At 39.8% G+C, this 21,214-nt stretch overlaps 1 protein-coding gene across 3 annotated transcripts in view; it reads right to left on the bottom strand.

Annotated features, from left to right (window-relative positions):
• Window positions 1-21,214, bottom strand: part of ST8SIA6 (ST8 alpha-N-acetyl-neuraminide alpha-2,8-sialyltransferase 6) — a 221,314-nt gene that overhangs the window by 156,247 nt on the left and 43,853 nt on the right. For 2 of the 3 annotated variants that reach the window (XM_041764896.1, XM_041764898.1), the window contains exon 3: window positions 19,647-19,709. The exons of the other annotated variant lie outside the window; for it this stretch is intronic. In XM_041764896.1, the coding sequence (XP_041620830.1) occupies window positions 19,647-19,709 (63 nt within the window). The remainder of the gene's footprint in view (window positions 1-19,646; window positions 19,710-21,214) is intronic. 3 annotated transcript variants of the gene reach the window in all.

The following is a 21,214-nucleotide window of genomic DNA, read 5'->3' as shown; positions in this document are numbered from 1 at the left end:
AGGTGGTCCAGTCTGAGTTAGTAATTCTGAAAACTAGAGGAAATGTTTTAGTACTTCTAGAATAACCCTCATTTCTACACATCAGGAAACAGCTGTCTGTGACAGCATCTCTAACTCATTAACCATCACCTGCTAAGGTCTGCCCACTATTCTGCACACTTTGCTCCCACGGGCCATTCATTTCACCAAACCAGCCTCTAAATCAGTAGCATACTTGTCCACCTGTTCATTTTTCCACTACCAAAATATGAACAGAAAAAATGGAACACAGGGTTGAAAGCAAGGGTCCTTCAAAAGAAAAATCTATTAACCCAGAATAACTAGTAATATGCAGAAGCCACGGTGACTTACAAACCACTCTGGGTTGGATATTCATTAGAAGCAAACACATGAAATATATTGTGGTTCTAACTATATAACTCATACTGCATAAAGGTATTCCAAAGTAACAGAGGCCCAGGTACCTATCAAGTATTTATGTGGTTCTTCTAAATACATGTTTTATTTACCATAAAATATATAAAATATTTACCTTTTTTCCAAAAAGATCCTGTGAATTATTCAAAGTCCAAAGAAAAATCATTTCATCATTTCTTTCCACAGGTAAAATAGGTTTCTTGGATCACTAGCAATTTTTTTAAAAAGCAATCTTGAAATCCCAGGAAAGCATAATTTGGTAAAAATCAAACACCCACAGAGGAGGCTTAATTGTTTCAAAAGCTAGTATGAAAAATTGGCTGTCCCTATGGAAACTCAAAGGTAGTCATTGGGGATTAACAAATGGCACTAGCATGATGTGAGTATAGCACAGAAATTAAATATCATTCTTCTGTGCCCTACTAAACTAGGAGATGAAAAACGAAGGTTTGGAGGCATTTTTGTTTATCTAGAGTCACATGAACAGCAATGGAATTTCTTATTTAAGTCAAAACCATTCTGATAATGAAGCAAATCCTTGATGAATACAGTACTTCATTTCAGCCCCCTTATCTTTTTGTCATTATTTTTTTCCATTCTGTTATATATGTAACATGTAAATAGCATTTCCCCCCAGAACAATCATTAAGGAGACACCTTAGTATTTTACCTTGGAGTCACCGTTCCTCAAGAGAACATTTTCTTATACTCTTAAATTCATTGAATTACTCAGCCTGGCTTCGTACCAAACACACGGATCCCTGCACTGTTCCAACTCACATATGTAATAAACTGGAATTCTTATTCTCTTAGAGCCTTCATGATGTGTCAATGGTAATCTCGCTTTTAAGTTAGGAGATAACCAGATGTTTACCCATCTTAATTAATTTTCCCTTGGAAAATGTTCCTTCAATTATGTTTTGCATATTTGAATGAGTCCCATTTTCCACCTGTGTTCAAAGGCACCTGATTCTAATGGATTGATTCTCTAGGTTAGAGAAAGGATACTTTGATAATGAACCTTACACATCTGACGTTTTGTAACCGAATTTAGCACCTCATTACCCCATTAAGACTTTTCAATGATATTGAACATCTGAAGGCTATGTAGCTGAAATATAAATCGAACCAAATTTATATTATAACTAAAATGATAGAGCCAAGGCAACTTCGCCCTTTCTTTGAAGTCCCTTTGAGCGGCTTTCCATTAACAATGCTGGACCTTTCTCAGCCCATCATCTTCGCTGTTTTCGTGGGCACTTTTGTTTCTCTCTGAGTTTTCCTTTGACTCTCACTTTAGCCAGTTGAGTTTCCAACATACACATAAAATAAAAGTTTGAAGAAGTTCTTCAGATCATCTGAGCCAATACCATGTTTCGTGTCTGGATCACTGGAGTAAGACCCGCAGAGCCAGAATTTTTCTTTCCTGCCTTATCCAAACAGCCTAATTACCATTCCTATTCCAGCTGTGAAAGCCCAGCCAGTGAGGAGTGAAAGGATTTTTCCCTAGTCCCAAAACAAGTGATTAGTAGCTGAGGATCCAGGCATCTCCACTGTCTCTGCAGGTGCCCATCAAATATTGCCCCATGAGCTACACAGTTGGGAGAAGATATTTTTCCATGCTCCTTCCTGGGAACAGCTGCAAGTTGCTGCAATCACTGATTACCGTCCACCTTGGAATGACTGTGTCCTAATGATTTTAAATCTGTTCCAGAAAATAGGTTAAATAGGTATAATAGCGTGAGTGCTAATATTGGGGCTTTCATTTTTTTATTCAGAGGGGTTTTTAAAAATATTTTTTATTTATTCATTTGAGACAGAGAGATAGACAGAGAGAGAGAGAGCATGAGGAAGGGGAAAGGCAGAGGCAGAGCAAGAAGCAGGCTTCCTCCTGGGCCAAGAGCCTGACTCCGGGCTTGATCTCAGGACCCGAGATGGATGGGGAGATCACAACCTGAGCTGAAGTCAGATGCTTAACCATCTGAGTCACCCAGGTGCCCCAAGATTTTTTTTTTAGGTTAGTATGAATTATAGGAATTTGTCAGTGGGAGAGAGCTAGCCATCTAGGACAAACCAGTGCCCCTAAGATAGAAATGCTTAGGCATTGAATTAAAAGCAAGGACAGCTAGAGAATTAAAATTTGATACAAGAAATTGCAAGAAATTACAGACTGACTGAGTTACCATTTTAAGAAACACCTTTTTATAGAGTCAGTCATCAGGTTTCAGCAGAAATGAACAGATGGATATCATTCAACACAGGTAGGAAAGATTTCCTCATCTGTGAAACAGCACAGCACCACAGACATTTCAGGGAAAGCGAATTCCTCGTGCTTTTTTTTTCAGCTATTTCTTAGTAAAACACATTTTCAGAATTTTCCAATTCTGAAAATTTCTAACGTTTTCATACAGGTATTAGAATGACATGACTTGCTTTGAGCCTCCCACATAAGTAACTGGTCATTCCCTCATACGGTCCCCACCTTCCTGGAATGACTGAATAACCTTATACATCTGCTGTTCATGTTTCCTGGTATTTCAGAAATTTAAATTTTCCCATTTTGCTTATTTCCTTTTTAAGAGTCCTTTTTTTAATTTAAGAAAATATATAATCTCAGGCTTTTTCTGTTTGTAAGTGCAAGCTCCGTGAGGACAGGGGTGCTGCCTACCTCGTTTGCCTTCTACCCTCAGTACTCAGAACGACACCGTTCCAAAGTTTGCAGGATAAATGGAAAAATCGCAGAAGGAATGGAAAAATCACTTGCAAAATGTGCATTAGTATGATGGCTGACAAATATAAATAAATCTCATACCACGTTGAGCTTCTAAAAAAAATAGAAGTAGCCTCTTAAAGTTGAAAATGACAGATCTGGAGCAGCTGGGTGGCTCAGGGTTGAGTGTCTGCCTTTGGTTCAGGTCCTGATCCCGGGGTCCTGGGAATGAGTCCCACATCAGGCTGTCCACAGGGAGCCTGCTTCTCCCTCTGCCACCTGTGTCTCTGCCTCTCTCTGTGTCTCTCATGAATAAAGGAACAAAACGTTTAAAAAATAAATCAAAATAAATAAATTTCAATCCCCAGTCCTCTCTGCTGTGCTCCCCAGTGAAGCATCCACATGCATGGATTGGCTCCATTGCTCCCTAACTGGGTGACTTCTGAACTCCACCTCCAGCCTTGTCCTCTCTAGTAAATTGAAGACTCATATATTTGGAAGTCTGCTGGATATCTCCACTTTGACTTCCCACAAGTTTTATCTGTTCCTCCTCCCAAACCACATCTTTTTCATGATCTCCCTAGTTCCTGCAAGGACACCATCAAACCATTGTCAAGCCACTCAGGCTAGATTTCTCCAATCTCCACCCCCACCCACTTCTCATCTCTTCAGTCCACTCCCACAGTCACCACTCTCCCCTGTTACAGCATCAGAACTGGTCCCTTGACTTCACTTACTTCCTTTTCTAATCCACATTACATGCCACCCCTGAAGTATCTATCCTTAAGTCTATCACATTGCTGTTTCAAAATCTAATACTCAGTGTCCCTCACTGCTTCTCAGTTGAGATGAAATTCTGCAATGGACCACCTCAACTATTCTCCCCTGTTGTTACAGCGCCCGGACAGCAGGGCTCAATACTTACTGTCTGTGTGATCTTAGACTACACATCTCTGTGCCTCAGTTTCTCCACCTGAGAAATTTTCTCTTAGGTTGTGTAACGAGAACACGAGTTAACATACATCAAGCAGTTAGAACAGTGCCGAGTACTTGGTATGTATTTATGTGTTTCTTCTTATGACTGATCTTACTTGGGCCCTCTCACCATTTCTCCAACATATCTTCACTTTTATCATTCCTGATCTTTTTTTTTTTTAAGATTTTATTTATCCATTCATGAGAAACACAGAGAAAGGCAGAGACATAGGCAGAGGGAGAAGCAGGCTCCCTGTGGGGAGCATGATGAGGGACTCGATCCCAAGATCCTGGGATCGGGACCTGAGCCAAAGGTAGACGCTCAACCACTGAGCCACCTAGGTGCCTCCATTCCTGATCTCTCGTTCAACTTCTTCCTTCTACCTTGAGTGACTTTTCTTCGCCTGAAATCCACCCACTTTTCAAAATCTACCTCAAATACCAGTGTTCCCTTGAAACCCTCACTTAAAAGATTTCTTTTTCTGAATTTGAGGTAATAGCCCTACCCTATCTTTATTCACAATAAATAATATATTTTTGTATTTTAAAATCTCTGTATAAGATGCTATCTTACACAGAGCTGTTATATTCTTAAACTGACCGTCTCCCTGCAGCCATACTCCAAATGTTTTTTTATGATGTTATTTTATTCCATTTGTAAGTGACTTTGAATTTGAAATCATTCTCGATAGCAGAAACCAGAAACAAAAACACAGCTTTAGAAAGAAATAAATTAGAGCTTTCTAAAAACATAACATTTTAGACTTCAGGAAGCTTTTTAAGAGAAAAGAGTTCAAATATTAATAAAGAAGTATAAGTACAAAGAATTTCTGAGGAATCTGAAAAAACAGACATAGCCTGATGCCAGCCTCATACCATTTACTAGTATCTTACAGATGATTTTAAAATCTAGGGGATCCCTGGGTGGCTCAGCGTTTTAGCACCTGCCTTCAGCCCAGGGAGTGATCCTGGAGTCCCAGGATCGAGTCCCAGGATTGAGTCCCAGGATTGAGTCCCACATCGGGCTCCCTGCAGGGAGCCTGCTTCTCCCTCTGCCTATGTCTCTATCTTTCTCTGTGTGTGTCTCTCATGAATAAATAAATCTTAAAAAAAATAAAATCTAGATAACTTTTTTTCCCCTTCAACTTCATTTTTTCCTGCTCTATTTGATGCATTGTGAGATTTTAAAGGTTGGCCACTCGTGGAGACAAATCACACCTGGGGAAATTAGTCCAGGTGCAGCCAATTAATTGTGGAGTCAGACACTCCCCAGTGTAATGACTGTGTTCCCATTGTGGACTCTAGGCTTTTTCTCACATGATGGATCTTTGCTTTTAATGAGAGAAAAGTGTCCCCATGAGATTCTGACTTGGCCTCGGTTTGGGGTTTTTTTGTTGTTTTTGTTTTTTTATCTAAAGATTATGCACTTTCCTTTTTGTAAAAAAAAAAAATGTATATATATATATATATATATATATATATATATATATATATTTACTCATGAAAGACACAGAGAGAGAGAAGAGAGGCAGAGACACAGGCAGAGGGAGAAGCAGGCTCCAGGCAGGGAGCCCGACATGGGACTCGATCCTGGGTCTCCAGGATCAGGCCCTGGGCTGAAGGCAGCGCTAAACCCCTGAGCCACCCGGGCTGCCCAAGATTATGCACTTTCCTATAGAAAATCTGGCAGCTTAAGACCTCGCTCTCCCTGGTTTCCTGTTCTCTCTGGCTTTGGGGTCTTTATCAGTAGCAGATCCCCTCTGATGGTCCCTTCGCTCACCCACTTCCTTCAAATCAATGGCTACATACCATCTTCCACACAGTCCTCACTGGAATGTTCCTTCAGGGCAGGATCCCATGATGGATCAGTCCATTCCCATGTTTTCCCAAGGGAACCAAGAGTGGCCTTCAGCAGTGGTCTATGGTGGGTCCTTCCCTCCTTTCATCTCTAGGTTGCCTTGGTTTCTCTCTCCCACTCTCCTCTCTCCAACCCCCAGGCCCCAGGCTTTTTTTTGGGGGGGGGGCTTTTTAATATCTTTGATGAATATTCTCTTATCTGTGTTTATTCTAATAAAATGTATATTTTATCTACAGATGTTTGGTTTTGTGTGCATTTCTTAAAGCCTCACATAAAGGGTATTGGGCTTCATATATCATTCTTTTTTAAAAAAAGATTTTATTTATTTATTCATGAGAGACACACAGAGAGAGGCAGAAACACAAGCAGAGGGAGAAGCAGGCTCCCTCCAGGGAGCCTGATGCAGGACTCAATCCCAGGACCCCAGGATCACGACCTGAGCCAAAGGCAGATGCTCAACCACTGAGCCACCCAGGTGCCCCTATACCATTCTTTCTTTAGTTACTCAGCACTGTGTCTTTAAGACATCCACCTTTTCCAGCTCCCACAGACAGTGCCATGGTGAACACCCATGTTCCACTCTGGGCCTGGGTGTGAATTCCCTTGAGAAATACCAAGGAAGAAAATTCCTGGAACCTAGAATGTACACACACTTAATATGATCACTTCCTGCCTAAATAGAGTGCCAACTCTCCAGATGGCCACACCAGTCTATATTCCCACCAGCCACGCAGGGGGCTACCTCATATCCCCACATGGTAAACTCTACATCCCTAACACTCTGCCAGGCTGACATGTGTCAAGCGGTATTGCATTGTAATTTTAACTTGCATTTCTGATGAATATTGTATTTGAGTAACTCTTTGGTGCTTGTTAACCTTTGGAGTCTTCCCCTCTGTAAACTGGCTCTTCATATTCTTAACCCATCTTTTATGTTGGGGTTCCTACCTTCTTCTAGTTAATTTGCAGACAGTCCCCTTCCTTATGTGTTAGGTTCTAGTCTGTAAGTTTTAGGTACCATCAAATAATTTCCAATATCTGTCACTTCTAACCTTGTCCATGGTATCTTTCATTGAATGAAATTCTTAGTCTTGCTTTATGCCATGTGCTTGTAAAAATGTAGAGGTCCTTTTGACCCCAGTCTAAGAAGATACTCTCTGACATTGTCTTCTATGAAATTTTAATGCACATTGAGGTCTTTAATTCATCTGGAGTCCACCTTTGCAGTAAGATTGGATATTACTTTTACTTTTCTTTATATGGTGAGTCCATTTTCCCAACATCATCTACTAGCATGCAGTCTTCCCCATTAGCTCGTAGTACCATCTTTATCATATATTAAGTCACTGAATTGTCTATTGTATTCCAGTCTATATGTGTTCTTATGCCAATATATCTTTTTAAATTTATTATTATTTTTAATTTTTTTTCGATATCATCTTTTTAAAATTACTGTTGCTTTGTAGTATATCATAATATCTTATAGACAAGAACCCTCTTCCTTTTTCTCAAGACTTATTTAGCCATTTATGGATGTTTATTCTTTCACATAAATTTTATAGTACATCCAAACAGGAATTTAAAATTTCCTTCAAATTAATAGGTTAAATTAGGAAAAATTGACATCTTTATATTAACATTCATCCAGGAACATTGAAAATTTAATTATTTGGATTCATTTCTGCATCCTTTACTCAGTTTAGAATTTTTCTCTAAAATTTTTTAGAATTTTACCTTTTATTGGAATTATGAATCTTATATAATTTTACTGTATTTTCTAGACAATTAATACAATTGTTTTTTTAATTATTAATTTTTGTAAGTTGACATATCTAGCAATTTTCCTAAACTCCCTTGATTGTTCTAGTAGCTTATACATTTATTCTGCTGGGTATTTTTAGGTAAATTATATTATCTGCAATAATGACATCTCTTTCTTAACCAAGCATTTTACATCATTTTTTTCCACTTACAAAATCACTAGAATTATATCAACCAGGAATAGGGCTAGTAGACACTCTTGTCTTCTCCCTATCTTAAAGGGTTTTTTGTTTTGTTTTGTTTTAGTGTGGAATATATAACGATGGGAAACATACTCTCCTTTCCCCATTTTCCACTTTGTACATAACCTCTGGATTTTTGGCTGGACTTATATCCATCCAGAATCAAGATTACCTTTCCCAGCCTCTCTTGCAGCTAGATATGGCTTCGTGGCTAAGTTCTGGTCAATGGGATATGAGTAGAAATGAAATATTCATCTTTTGGTTGCAACTTTAAAAAGGGCATGATTTCTCCCTCCTCATTCTGCTGGCTGCAATATGCATATAGTGGTGATAGCTGGAGCAGCCACCATGAATCATAGAGATGTGGATACATGTCTATGTATCCACAGCCCCCTAGGGATGTCACACTAATATGACAGAGGCAGCTTGGCCCCCAAAACCATGGCATTGCTTTGTCAGTCCTCAACTGCTATTATACAAACAACACGTTTAGAATAAGTACTTAAAATTTTACACCCTCGTGTTGAAATGCTGATAGGGCTGGATGTAAGTCTTAGCTGAAAGTTCATTTCTTTTCAATACTTTAAAAATATTAAGCCATTGTTTTCTTGTATCCAGTGTTGCTTTTGGAAGTTTGAGTTTTGTTTCTTTGTGAGTGATCTACAGTCTGTCTCTGGAAATTTTTATAATTCTCTCTTTGTCTTGGATGTTCTTGAATTTTACTCTGGCATATCAGTGTGTGGGTTTTTGTTTTGTTTTGTTTTAAGATTTTATTTATTTCCTCATGAGAGACACAAAGAGAGGCAGAGACACAGGCAGAGGGAGAAGCAGGCTCTTCGCAGGGAGCCTGATGGAGGACTTGACCCCAGACCCTGGATCAGGCCCTGAGCCATAGGCAGATGCTCAACCACTGAGCCACCCAGGCATCCCATCTTGTTTGCTTTTTTTTTTCTTTTTAATAGCTCTATCATATCTGGCATTTTATGAGGCATCTGTTCTGGTCAGAAATTCATCTTTAAAACCCTCAAAAGAATAGGGGTTGTGAGTAGGTAGGTAGCTCCCCTCTGTCATAATCAACTGGCCCTGGGGCTTTAGAGACACAGAAGTGAACACATTGCCAGAACATGGCTGGTCCTCCCTCACCTAGTTTTATAAACTCCTTAAGTCCTTTGCTCTGCCTTGCTAATACCCCAAAGACCCCAGTACCAGAGACCTGGGCTGTAACAACTGATTTCTCTAGTGAAGAACCCATCAACTATTGACTTAAGGCCATGTAAGGAAGAAGAAAGAATGGAAATAGATGCTTGTCTACAACCTTTTGTCTCACTGCTCTTGCACTGTCATCCTCAAGCTACTTTTCTTCCCTCCAATCTGCCCTCCATTTGACTCCTACCCATACAGAGGAGTTCACCATCCTGTCATCCCCCCAAGGACGTTCATGCCATTTTTGTTAGTTTCTTGAATCCACGCTTTCCCCTCACTTCCAGTTCCTAAGGTTGACTTGACAATAGGGAGCCAGCAACTTATCCTAGTTTACCATCCTTATGGGAAGCCAAAACCAGATACAGGAATTTTTTTAATGGCACTATGGAGATATTGGCATATTAATACTAAAACTTTTAGACCTGCAAGGAAGAAAAGATCCCTTCACTAGAGCCTGGAGAGGAATATAAACTAAGCCAAATGGGACCTTGCTGGACCCCTACTCACACTCTGTGTGTGGCTACAAATTACTCAAACCATCAACCATGCCATTCCTGGAAAAAGGTATGACCTAGAGTAGAAAAACATTTGGATTTCCCTAGAAAGTTCCCTAATGAGGCAGTCCCTTAACAGGTTCTGATGATAAACAGGATTCAGGTAAGAAGAGCAATCACATAAAGCTTTCTTTCCCATTACTGATCAGTATATCTTACAAGCACATTGCAAATTCAACACAACTGAAATAAGACTGTGCTAGGCATCCTCAGTTTTTCTTTCCTGAAATTTGCTCTTGAGACTTTAGGGAGGCCATCATCTTAACGTGTACTAGTCAAAGGACTCTTAATGCCTGCATATTCAATGCTGCTGAGTCAACATGACTTTGCTTAAGCCCAAGAACTGTTTAGAAATCACAGCCTCTGGGCATTGTCTTAGCCCAGTGCCTGAAAGAAACTCTGGGGCTGTGATTAAACTGATGAGTGTCAGGAAAGAGAGAAAAAGTGCTAAAGTCTTACATGAGAATTTGCTGGGTCTGAATTTGTCCTCCTACCTTTTCTGGAGAAAAAGTAGAGATGTCTAGTTTTAGAAAACCCCAAAGGCAAACTACAGCAGAGCCATTCTAAAGAGAAAAATAGGGAAAATATCAACAGAAGATACTACTGTTGGCAATCAAACTGGATTGATCCCAAAATAATACCTTCACACACTCCCTTTATTATCTGCTGCTCAGACTTCATTCTATCGTATCATCTACCCTTAGAGACACCTGTGCCCATTAGTATTAATTAAATGTGAATGTTAACAGGTAGAAAGATTTATAACTTCCTTGGCCTGGCAGGTATGCTGTAGCTGAAATGCGTCAAGAAGGATGAATGGCCCAGTCTACCAAATGTGAATTACGATCCACTTCTCCGAATTGGCCAGAACATTTTAAAAGTATTTTGGGGAACTTGCCAAACAAGCCCTTTCCATCCCTTCTTCTGGCCCCCATTCTATTCCCAGCCACTATCATAAAAGAGCTGCATTTACATGAAGCAGTCTGTAAAATTTGGGCCCAGGTTTAAAAAGGGGAAGAAAAGTCAGTAGAAAAATCTAGTAATTGAGTGCCAGCTTACATGGTTGCAAGGAAAAACAGCGTGGCCTAGAATCCCTTCTACTTGAACCACAGCCAATATGAAAAACAGAACAATATATTCCACGTAATCTACCTATACAGATTTAAGCCAGGTCAGAAATAAAATGCTTGTCTTATTTTAGACAACAGGGCTAGACACCAGAAAGAATGGATGCCAAGATAGCTCTGAAATTTAACGACAAAAAAATAGAGAAAACAAGTGGGAAACTGACAGTCATTGCTCATCATGACACATCATGTTATTTTCAAATCCAACTTTTCAAAACTTAAGTCATCTGGATTATGTTTTGTGGGAATCACATGAAGATGTTAAACCTTGATTTTACGTATTCAATCTACTTATAGGTGTCTGTGTGAATGTGACTTCACTATCCCCTTTTCTTGAGAGCTTTAGAGCATTAACACTACAATTCCAGGACACTTTTCCGGAGAATGACTCGATGGATCAATACAGGGAATCCCCAAAAGATCCACCAAGGCTTCACTAGGAGCCATCAACAGTTGGTTTACATTTCCCTCCCCTCTTTAAATGTCTTGCCTCAAAGTTCTTGCTCTGCTGTCTCAACCAATCCTAAACTGTTCTATCATGATCCTTATCCAATCCTGATCAAGCCTATATTTTGAAAGCCCCACTTTCTTTTTTTTTTAAGCTTTATTAATTTTTTTAAAGATTTATTTATTTATTTGACAGAGAGAGAGCAAGAGAGCCAAGCAGGGGGAGGGGCAGAGGGAGAGGGAAAAGCAGACTCCCTGCTGAGCAGGGAACCCGCCATGAGGTTTGATACCAGGACCCTGAGATCACGACCTGAGCCACAGGTAGATGCTTAACCAACTGAGCCACCCAAAAGCCCTACTTTCCACAAAGCTTCAAATTCTTCATAAAATCCACCTTGCTTTTCTCCCTTGAGATCCTGTAAACACTTGTGGTGTGCCCCCTTATTTTAGTAAGCAATAAATTTTGTCTTATCAACAGACTGTGTTGGTAATATTTGAGAAGCATTTGACAGTAGGTAACTTAATGTCTCACTGAGGGCACTTGGAACTTACAGAGAAAAACATATAAATGACAAATTCTCATTTTAGGAAAGATTCATCTGGAAGAGAAGCTGAGGGGGAAAACTTTAAATTGTCATATGTAGTAAATAAGTGGTTCTTGTTCTATACATGTTTATGTGTACCCTACACAAAGTGGGAAGCTTCTCCTGCTCCGGCACCCCTTTTTCCCCATAGCCTGCTGCCTCTCTTTTATGGGGGGGCAGAAATAGGGGGTAACAATCAGCACTTATCTGACATACCAAACACACATATACCAATCTGCCTATGTGTTTGTTGTCTGTCTCCTCGCACAATTCTAACTCAAATGTCAGCTTCAAGAGGACAGGGACGTGACGCATTCCCAGTACTCAGAATAGTGGCAGACTCGAAGGAAGCATTTGTAGAAGGAAGGAACAAAGAAACGAAGGGAAGGAAGGAGAGAGGCGGCAGGAAAGAAAGTAAAATAAGGCGAAATTAAATGAGGCTACTTAATCCAGTGGTGCCCACCCAGATTGGGAAGTTAGAACTGAATTTGAATTCTTTCATCAGCTTGCTATGTTTACGACCTTGAACAAATGACTATAATGTCTTCAGCCTCTAGTTTCTCATCTGTAGCATGGAGGGGATAATATCTATTTCCCATAGTTGTGAGAATAGCACGTCTAAAAATCCCTGAAATGTGTCTAATCTAGCGACTCCCAAGCAGTAAACTGTTAGTGAATAGAAGATGGGCATGTGATGTTGCCAAATTGAATTTAAATAAATAAAATCAACTTAAATTAAAAAAAAAAAAAAAGACGAAGAAGAGCATGTGAAAAGAAGAAACTCAGGATTTTTTTTTTAAGGAAAGAATGATGGCTAAGCTTTGCATTCTAAGAGAGGAGGAACCTTTGCCCATTTATTTTAGTGGGAGATGGAATTCGGGTTGGAAAATGTGAGCCCCTTCGGTTTAGAAACTGGGACACTGGGGCAGCCCGGGTGGCTCAGTGGTTTAGCGCCGCCTTCAGCCCAGGGCATGATCCTGGAGCCCCAGGATCGAGTCCCACGTCGGGCTCCCTGCATGGAGCCTGCTTCTCTCTCTGCCTGTGTCTCTGCCTCTGTGTGTGTGTGTGTGTGTGTCTCTCATGAATAAGTAAATAAAATGTTAAAAAAAAAAGAGAGAGAGAAACTGGGACACCTTTAGCCAGTCAAAGAGAGGAGAAATGAGCCCATGGGTGCTCAGCTATGTTGCATGATGAAGTGCTGGGAATGGCTAGCATGCTTCCTGGTGGGAACTCAGGAAAGGGTAGGGCAGGGTCTTGGGTGGGAAGGAGGGAGAGGAAAGGGGTGGCCTCTAGGGCAAGGAAGGGGAGGCAGTCCTTGCAGAGGAGGGCAGCCAGTGCCAGATTCCCTGCAGAGAAGACCACAGATTTCAGCTTTTGTGGGCCCTGGTGCCATCCCACCGGCCGCTAAAGTTGGCTGGGCTGCGTGTACCTGTCTTGTGTTCTGGCACCCTGGGGAATGCAGGTGGCAGCCAGGAAAGGAAGTGCCGCTTCCCTGGATCCCCCAGGTTTAGAACCCACGAGGCTGTGGCCATCTATTCAAGGGACAGCAGGCTCTCCGTGAATACGGACTCAGGAGCAGGTGTGAGCAAGCCCTACTCTCCCGGGCCCTGGGAAGGCAGCCGAAGGAAACCTGCCGCTCTGCATATCCTGTTATCTGGAGGGCACATATGAGAGGAGAGGGCTTCAAGTGACCCCAGCAGGGTCGGAGGAGGGGGAGGTAAGGGGGAGCACCTCACTTGTAAGATGTCAGGGCTCTCCAGAATGCTCAGTAGTCTAGACAAATCATCTTTTCATGCGATAGGTTAGTAAGCCAGAAAAATGCAAAAATATCCATGGTGAATGAATATCAAAGTTTTGAAAAAAAGATTTTATTTATTTATTCATGAAAGACACAGAGGGAGAGGCAGAAACAAAGGTGGAGGAAGTAGCAGTTTCCCTGCAGCGAGCCCAATGCAGGACTCGATCCTACGACCCCGGGATCACACCCTGAGCCAAAGGCAGATGCTCAACCGCAGAGCCACGCAGGCATCCCTCAATTTTTAAAAAAATCTTTTTAAAGATTTTATTTATTCATGAGAGACAGAGAGAGAAAGGAAGGCAAAGGCAGAGGGAGAGGCAGTCTCCCCTCAGAGCAGGGAGTCTGATGTAGGACTCCATCCCAGGACCCCTGGATCATGACCTAAGCCAAAGTCACACCTTAACTGATGAAGCCCCACAGGCACCCTCGAATATCAAAATTTTAAGTAAAGAGAGGATCCTTTGGACTGATTTTTCCGTTTGCCTCAGCCTCCAGTATGGCTCAGCATGGTCCTATTACTCATCTGACTTTACCTAAAATTCAGATATTTTGGTCTTTGTGGGTATTTTTACATTGATTTTGATGTTTTAAAATATTGTGTTAAAATAGTGCATTGGCATTTTCCAGAGAAACCAGACTAATAGAATATATATGTAATATATAAATGAACACACATATATAAAACAATAGGATTTTTTAGTCACCAGCTCATGTGATTATGAAGGCTGGGATGTTGACCATCTGTCATCTGCAAACTAGAGACCCAGGAGTGCTGGAGGTGTGATCCAAGGCCTCAGAGCAGGAGATCCAATGGTGCAGATTTTAGTCCGAGTCTGAAAGCTTGAGAGCCAGATGCACCTAGGTGAGAATACTGATATCCCAGCTCAACAGTCAGGCAGAGAGCAAATCCAACACTCCTGTACTTTTTGTTCTACACAGGCACTCCATGTTTGGTAGGTACCCCTCACCCCCACCACTGGATGGGTTATCAGCTTCACTCAGTCCACCAACTCAATGCTAATCTCTTCCAGACACACTCTCATAGACACATCCAGAAATAACTTACTCAGATATCTGGGCACCCAGGTGGACACATAAAATGAACTATCACAAACATTATTTATCTCAGTTACTAAGCTTTTTTGGCACCTCCTAAGTTTTGCACTGAAGATCAGAGGGGCCCTGGACCACCTAAAGCCCAGCCCTGGCCCACAGATGCTGTGTTATCATATATGGGAATCTTACATAGTCCAAAATCTTTTTTTAATAGATTTTATTTATTTATTGATGATAGACACACACAGAGAGGCAGAAACACAGGCAGAAGGAGAAGCAGGCTCCATGCAGGAAGCCCCATGTAGGACTCCATCCCCAGACCTGGGATCACACCCTGACCCAAAGGCAGAGGCTCAACCACTGAGCCACCCAGCTGTCCCAACACAGTCTAAAATCTTAAGAGACATTATTGAACACTGACTGAGTGTTGGGCATTGGGTTCAGCTCCAGGGTTTGAATAGTAGGCAAGACAGTAAGCCCCTGCCCTCATGAAAATTACTGTTCAGCAAGAAAAACATACACCAACAATCAAGGTGATGGTTGTTATGGAGAAAGTACAAGAAGCACGGGCTGCCTACAGCAGGAAGCAAAGGGTCAGGGAAGTCCTCTCTGCGTAAAGGATATTTCACGTCAGTCCTAAGAGATACACAGGAATTGTCTAGATTAAAGAAGAGGTAGAGAGAAGGTGAGTAGCACACAGGCAGAAAGAATAGCACACAGAGAAGCCTGGAAGCAAGGAAGCCTCTTGTTGGACAGACAGCGAAAGAGGGTCAGCACATGTGAGGCATGAAAACCATCTAGCTAGTTATAAAATAACTGCATCCTGGAGATGCATGGACACCATGGTGACTCTAGTTAGCCCTACTGTGTTGTGTATTTGAAAGTTGCTAAGACAGCACATCTGAAAAAGTTCTCATCCCAAGGAGAAAAAACAAATGTAGTACTTGGTGCTGAAGGATGTCAAGAAGATTTAGTGTGGGGATTGTTTCACAATACATATAAACATCAAATCATTATGTTGGACATCTGAAATTAATGTTATCTGTCAGTTATATCTCAAATATAGAGGAGGGGAGGACTCTGAAAGTCACCTTACGTGTTCAGAACTTCATCCACTGAACAATAAGAAATCCTGAAAGCGTTTTACGTAGAGAAGGGACAGCATAAGATTCATGCTTTGAGAAATCAAAATTTGGAGATGATACCAGAAGAGGGAGATGTGTATATTGCGATGGTGCAGCCAAGAGGGAAGGCGCTCAAAACCGCAGTCATGGTAGAAGGGTTACAGAGAAGTAGAAAAATGTGAGACTTTCATAGGCAAAATAATCAAGATTTGATGACTCTTTTAAAGGAGTAATGAGGTAGAAAAAGGCATCAACTATGATACCTCGATTTCTAGCTTGGGCAACCGAGTGGTTGACAGAGTCATTTCCTGGAGAGCGGGCACATTAATTAAGTAGCCCTAGCTGTATACACAATAGAAGTTGAGAACTGAAATGATTCTGTATGCTACTTACTGCATTTATGTACTCCCCAAAGAAGAATCAGATCCTTTTAGACAAAGAAAGTTTGTTTAAAAATAGAAGTCAATTACATAAGTTGATTGTTATACCAGGTGATAAGGAATTACAAGTTGTCATTAATCATTTTGAAAAGAAAATAAGTGATATAAGATTTGGCAGTGGCGCATAATACAGTAACAGAACAACAATAGATGGATCTTGAAAGTGTGGAAGTTCATTTCCTTTTAATTCATCCAGTTTATGTGGCTGGGCTTATTATTCATACATTCTGTAAGCATAGGTTTTTGAGAGGCTTATCCTAGAAAAAAGGTCATAATTCTCAGTATTTATTTTGAAGGCGATTGGAATGATTTATTCCATAATATTGCAAATGGAGACAAAACGGCATTCTCTCTAGAGACCCTTGATATTTTCCAAATCTCGCTCAAGGATTCTCATTGTACCTTCAAAGAGGATCATGTTTATTATCTCTTATGTTGAAGGGGAGAAAAAGAACAAAGCCATTACGAAGAAAAACAAACACAATCTCACCTTGGGTTTTATGTATTTAAAAACATCTATAGCAGTACATTTGCTCCCAAATTACCCATAGGCAGAAAGATAGTACCAGTGGCAATAACACAGGTTTTCAATCTCTCCCACAATGATAGATGGAACAATTGAGACAGCAAAGCAAAAACCCATGGACAACATCTACAACAGAAATGACAGGGTACTTATTCCCATAAGCAGGAGGGGTCAAAGCACTAGCAGCATCAAGATGTGTCATGACAAGTACAGGAGGAAGCAGGAGGACAAGGGACTTTCAAAGAACAGCTCAGGAATGGAATTACCAACAGTTAGCCAGCCACTCCCAAAGGAAAGGGTTGACTGAGCACAGAGAGCTCTTCAGGCCAATCAGGCAAGAGCAACCAAAGCAAAGAAGGGGCATTACCAGCTCCAGACACCCCACAAACCCTCCGATTGCTCAGATCACAGTGCATTTAAAAGGATGATGGGATGAGCACTGAGTGTTATACTCTATGTTGGCAAATTGAATTTAAATTTTTTTTTAAATGTTAAAAAAAAAAAGAAGTCTTTGTAACTCGAAAAGCTAACATTCACCATGAAGTTGTAACAGGCGTTAATATTTCTGCACCCAATACTTGACATCATTTTTATAAAGTGGAGACTATAGGAAATCCCCAGACTGAAAAAAAACTGGGGTGCATTGGATGCAAATGAAACAGACCAGGGACACTAAAGCCTGAGAGACAAAGAGAGAGAGAGAGAGAGAGGGCAGATCACGATGAGAGGGGGAGCAAAGATAACATATCTCAGAAAGGTAAGTCCAAGGAGCCAAACATACCACCATAACAATAGAAATTGGAGCCATAGGGCATGGAAGCAAGGAAAGATATCCAGGGCACTCTCCCCTCTACGAGCACAGAAAAACCATGAGCAATAACAATGGTTGTAGTTGAATCCATATGCTGTTGTTTTAAAGAAAAATAAAATATAATAATTGACAGAGAACACTCTTCCTATAGACAGTGAAATCCAACAATAAAGATATGACCATAAAACAATAAAAACCTCAAAAAGAAAAAAAAAACAATAAAAACCTCAACTCAAGAGCTCCAAATGAGTGAAGAGAATTTGAGAAATGTTAGGAGCTATGGAAGAATGCCATAAGACAGGAATAGAACATGAGATGATTGGATGAAAGAAAAAAGCTTGAAAAATGAGCTGAGAGAGTTTGAGAATCAAAAGCAAAGGGAAAAAATCATTTCAGAAAGGAACAAAAGTGCGGAGAACACAAGCTCAAATCTGCATCATAAGAAAAGAGAAAATAGAATGGACAGAAAATAAAAAACAGAAACAAAATAAAGAACAAGATTAGAAGTATTAGAAAGATTATTCAAGAAAATGTTGCCAATATAAAGAAGATCTGAATCTACATATTTAAAGGGCACAGAGGACCCTGAAAAATCAGCTCAGAATGGCCCAAAAATGAGACACATTTTAGCAAATCTATTGAACTCAAATAAAGTGGGGAAAAAAAAAACAACCCAAACATCTTTTAGACATCAAAGCAAAATGACCAAGCCCCTCATTAGAGACAGAATATAGACTGACATTAGACTTTTCAATAGCAACACTTTATGCCATAGGACAATGGAGTAACATTTATATTACAAGAGGTAAAAAAAAAAAAAATGTGGGCAAGGATTTTGTATCCAGGAAAAGAGACATTCAACTTTAAAGCCATATAAAAACTCATGAATATGTAAGCAGTCAGGCAGTGCTGTTCTCATGTGCCCTTTCTGAGAAATCCACTAGAAATGACTCAGACAACCATTTGGTTGAAGAATTGGCATGATGTCTGGTTATGAACACTGAATATGTATTTATGCATAAAACTAAGTGAGGGTCATAAGGAAGCCAGTATACAATATAGTTGTTATATGATACAGCACAACTATAAATAATTATAATTCAAATTTTTCTTTAAAAAGCAATCCCTATAAATCAAAGCAAAATAAAATGAAGAAACCTAACTGTTCATCCATTTGGTGGCATAGCACAGTAAGAGGAAGTACTTCAAGTGACTAAAATATGCCAATCTGGTGACACATCCCTAGCAATATGGACCCTGAAAAAGACAAAATAAATTTTAAACTATGTTTAGTAATAATATTGGCATTGCTGTTTTTAACTATTATATATTCTATAGGAAAAAAAAAAACAAATAATTCTGTGGATGTTCTTAGGAATGAACCAGGATTTTCAGCATGAGGAAAAATAAAAGATGAAATTGAAGAACTGTTAAAACGCTATAATCTAAAATTTCAGTTGGAAGTGTAAATATGAACTAAGAGTATAATTTAAAAACATATAAATATATGAGGCGCCTGGATGGCTCTGACTCTTGATCTCAGGTCAGGTCTTGATCTCAGGATTGTGAGTTCAAGTCATGCTGAGCTCCATGCTAGGTGTGGAGCCTACTTAAAAAAAAAAAAACAAACCCAACTGAACAAAAATATATACATATGTACATATATGTCAGAGAAACAAAGGCTTCTTGGATAAATGATTGATTCCAGGTCTCAAGCAAGAAGTGTACAAGATGAGCCTAAAATGTCTTGTAATGCCAAAATAAGCCTAAAACATCACATCAAGAGAACTTAAGAGCCCAACTGAAGATCTCTAACTAGCCCACAACAGGACAATTTGAGCATCAAATAAATATTAGCTGCAATGAATTGAAACATGTCAGCCATGTTTAAGTCCATTAGTCACTAATGATTTAAAAAAAAAATCTCATTGGTCACATTTGGAAGATGCTAGGGAATCAATTTGTTATTTTGAAAACTGGCGAAGGTAAAATAAAGTCGGGCAGCTATCTTACCTTACATGCTTGAACTGCACCTCAGGACAATAATTGATGAGGGAAACTTGGACAGCATTGTATCTAACAAGTGAAGAAAGAGTGATAAAATTAGATTATCACTGCATTGGCAAACCTTAATGAGAGAATGCATGTAGATCTAGGCAATGATCGTTAATGATTGTTGATAACACAGAAGGCCAATCAGATAACAGGTACCTCCTGATGGAAATAAACATACTCATGAAATATTACAATCCAAAGCATGAATCTAAATAATGAAGCCTCTAGATCTCATGACCCAGTTTCCAGGAAGTGCAAGGAAGAGAAATAGGTTAAGCCATATACTACAGGAATGCAATTAGAAAAGTCCAGAATATGGGAAGTTTAACAGACAAGCATTTTGGTTTCCTTAAATCAATTGTAATTGTAAAGGAGGAGAAAAGAGGAATCTATAGATAAAACGAAACAAAAGATAAAGCAGCAGCAACGACGACAAGATAAATCAATGGATTGCAATGTTTGGATGTTATTTCATATAATCAATTGTAAAAAAAACAATTATGAATCAGACAGATTTGAACACTAATTGAATAGTTGATAATGTCAGGAAATTATTATTCACGTTTTTAGGCTTAAGAGTTCTGGTTGTATTTTTAAAGGGTCCTTATACTTAGGGATGCATATTAACATATTTTGGGATCAAAGGATAAGAACAGTATCATAACATTTGCTTCAATAAAACATGAACTCGCCTCAAAATAATCTAATAAGGGAGAGAAGTATTCAGAGGCCAATATTGGCCTTGAGTTCAAACTGAGTGATAAAACCTGGGGATTTTTATACTGTTTTCTATCCTTTTGTATATGCCTAAAATTTTCCATCATTAAGAGTTTTAAAAACACTCGTGGTCATTTTTGGGTTTTGTTTGTACATTCCAAACAGATCCCAAGCAGTCCATCTACAATGAGCATGTTAGATTAACTTTCCAGGGTATCAAGCCATTTGGAAATGGACTGTAAGTCGAAGGCTAAATCGTACTACAAGTGTGTCCCACTTCCCCTGATGTGGGCGCCTGTCATTTGTCAATGAATTTTAATAGACACTAGGTGGCATAGTGATTGCTTCGTACTAAGCAGGCAAAAGGAAAACGGGTTACGCTGACATGCAAAATGCCATCTCTGGCATGGTGGCATCACTTTTTGAAATTATCCCGCCTCTTAGTACATGAAAATATCTTTTTTCACTTTAAAATGATGATTCCGCCTCTGCATTACAAGTTCCCCTAAATGTAATTTATCAAATCTTCTACTTTCCTAGTCATTTTCATTCTTGCATTTTCCACCCATCTTTCAGTTTATTTTAACACGGCAGAGCCCTGTGGAAGAAGCTGGAATCGAAGTTTACATAGTTAAGTAGGAGGAAGAGTGTTACATTCTTCAAACTGGATTGACACCAAGTGTTCCATATGCTGTAAAAATTAATAAGAAGTAGGCTTGAGCCTCTTCTCTAATATCTGCACATTGCTTCTAGCTTCTCATTCGCCTGTCATTAATTGGTCCCCAATCTTGTTTTAGCTATCTCGAGGT

This window comes from Vulpes lagopus, chromosome 8 (genome assembly GCF_018345385.1).
Source record: "Vulpes lagopus strain Blue_001 chromosome 8, ASM1834538v1, whole genome shotgun sequence".
In the NCBI taxonomy this organism is placed as follows: Eukaryota; Metazoa; Chordata; class Mammalia; order Carnivora; family Canidae; genus Vulpes; species Vulpes lagopus.
This window is presented reverse-complemented; position numbering and strand designations above follow the sequence as displayed.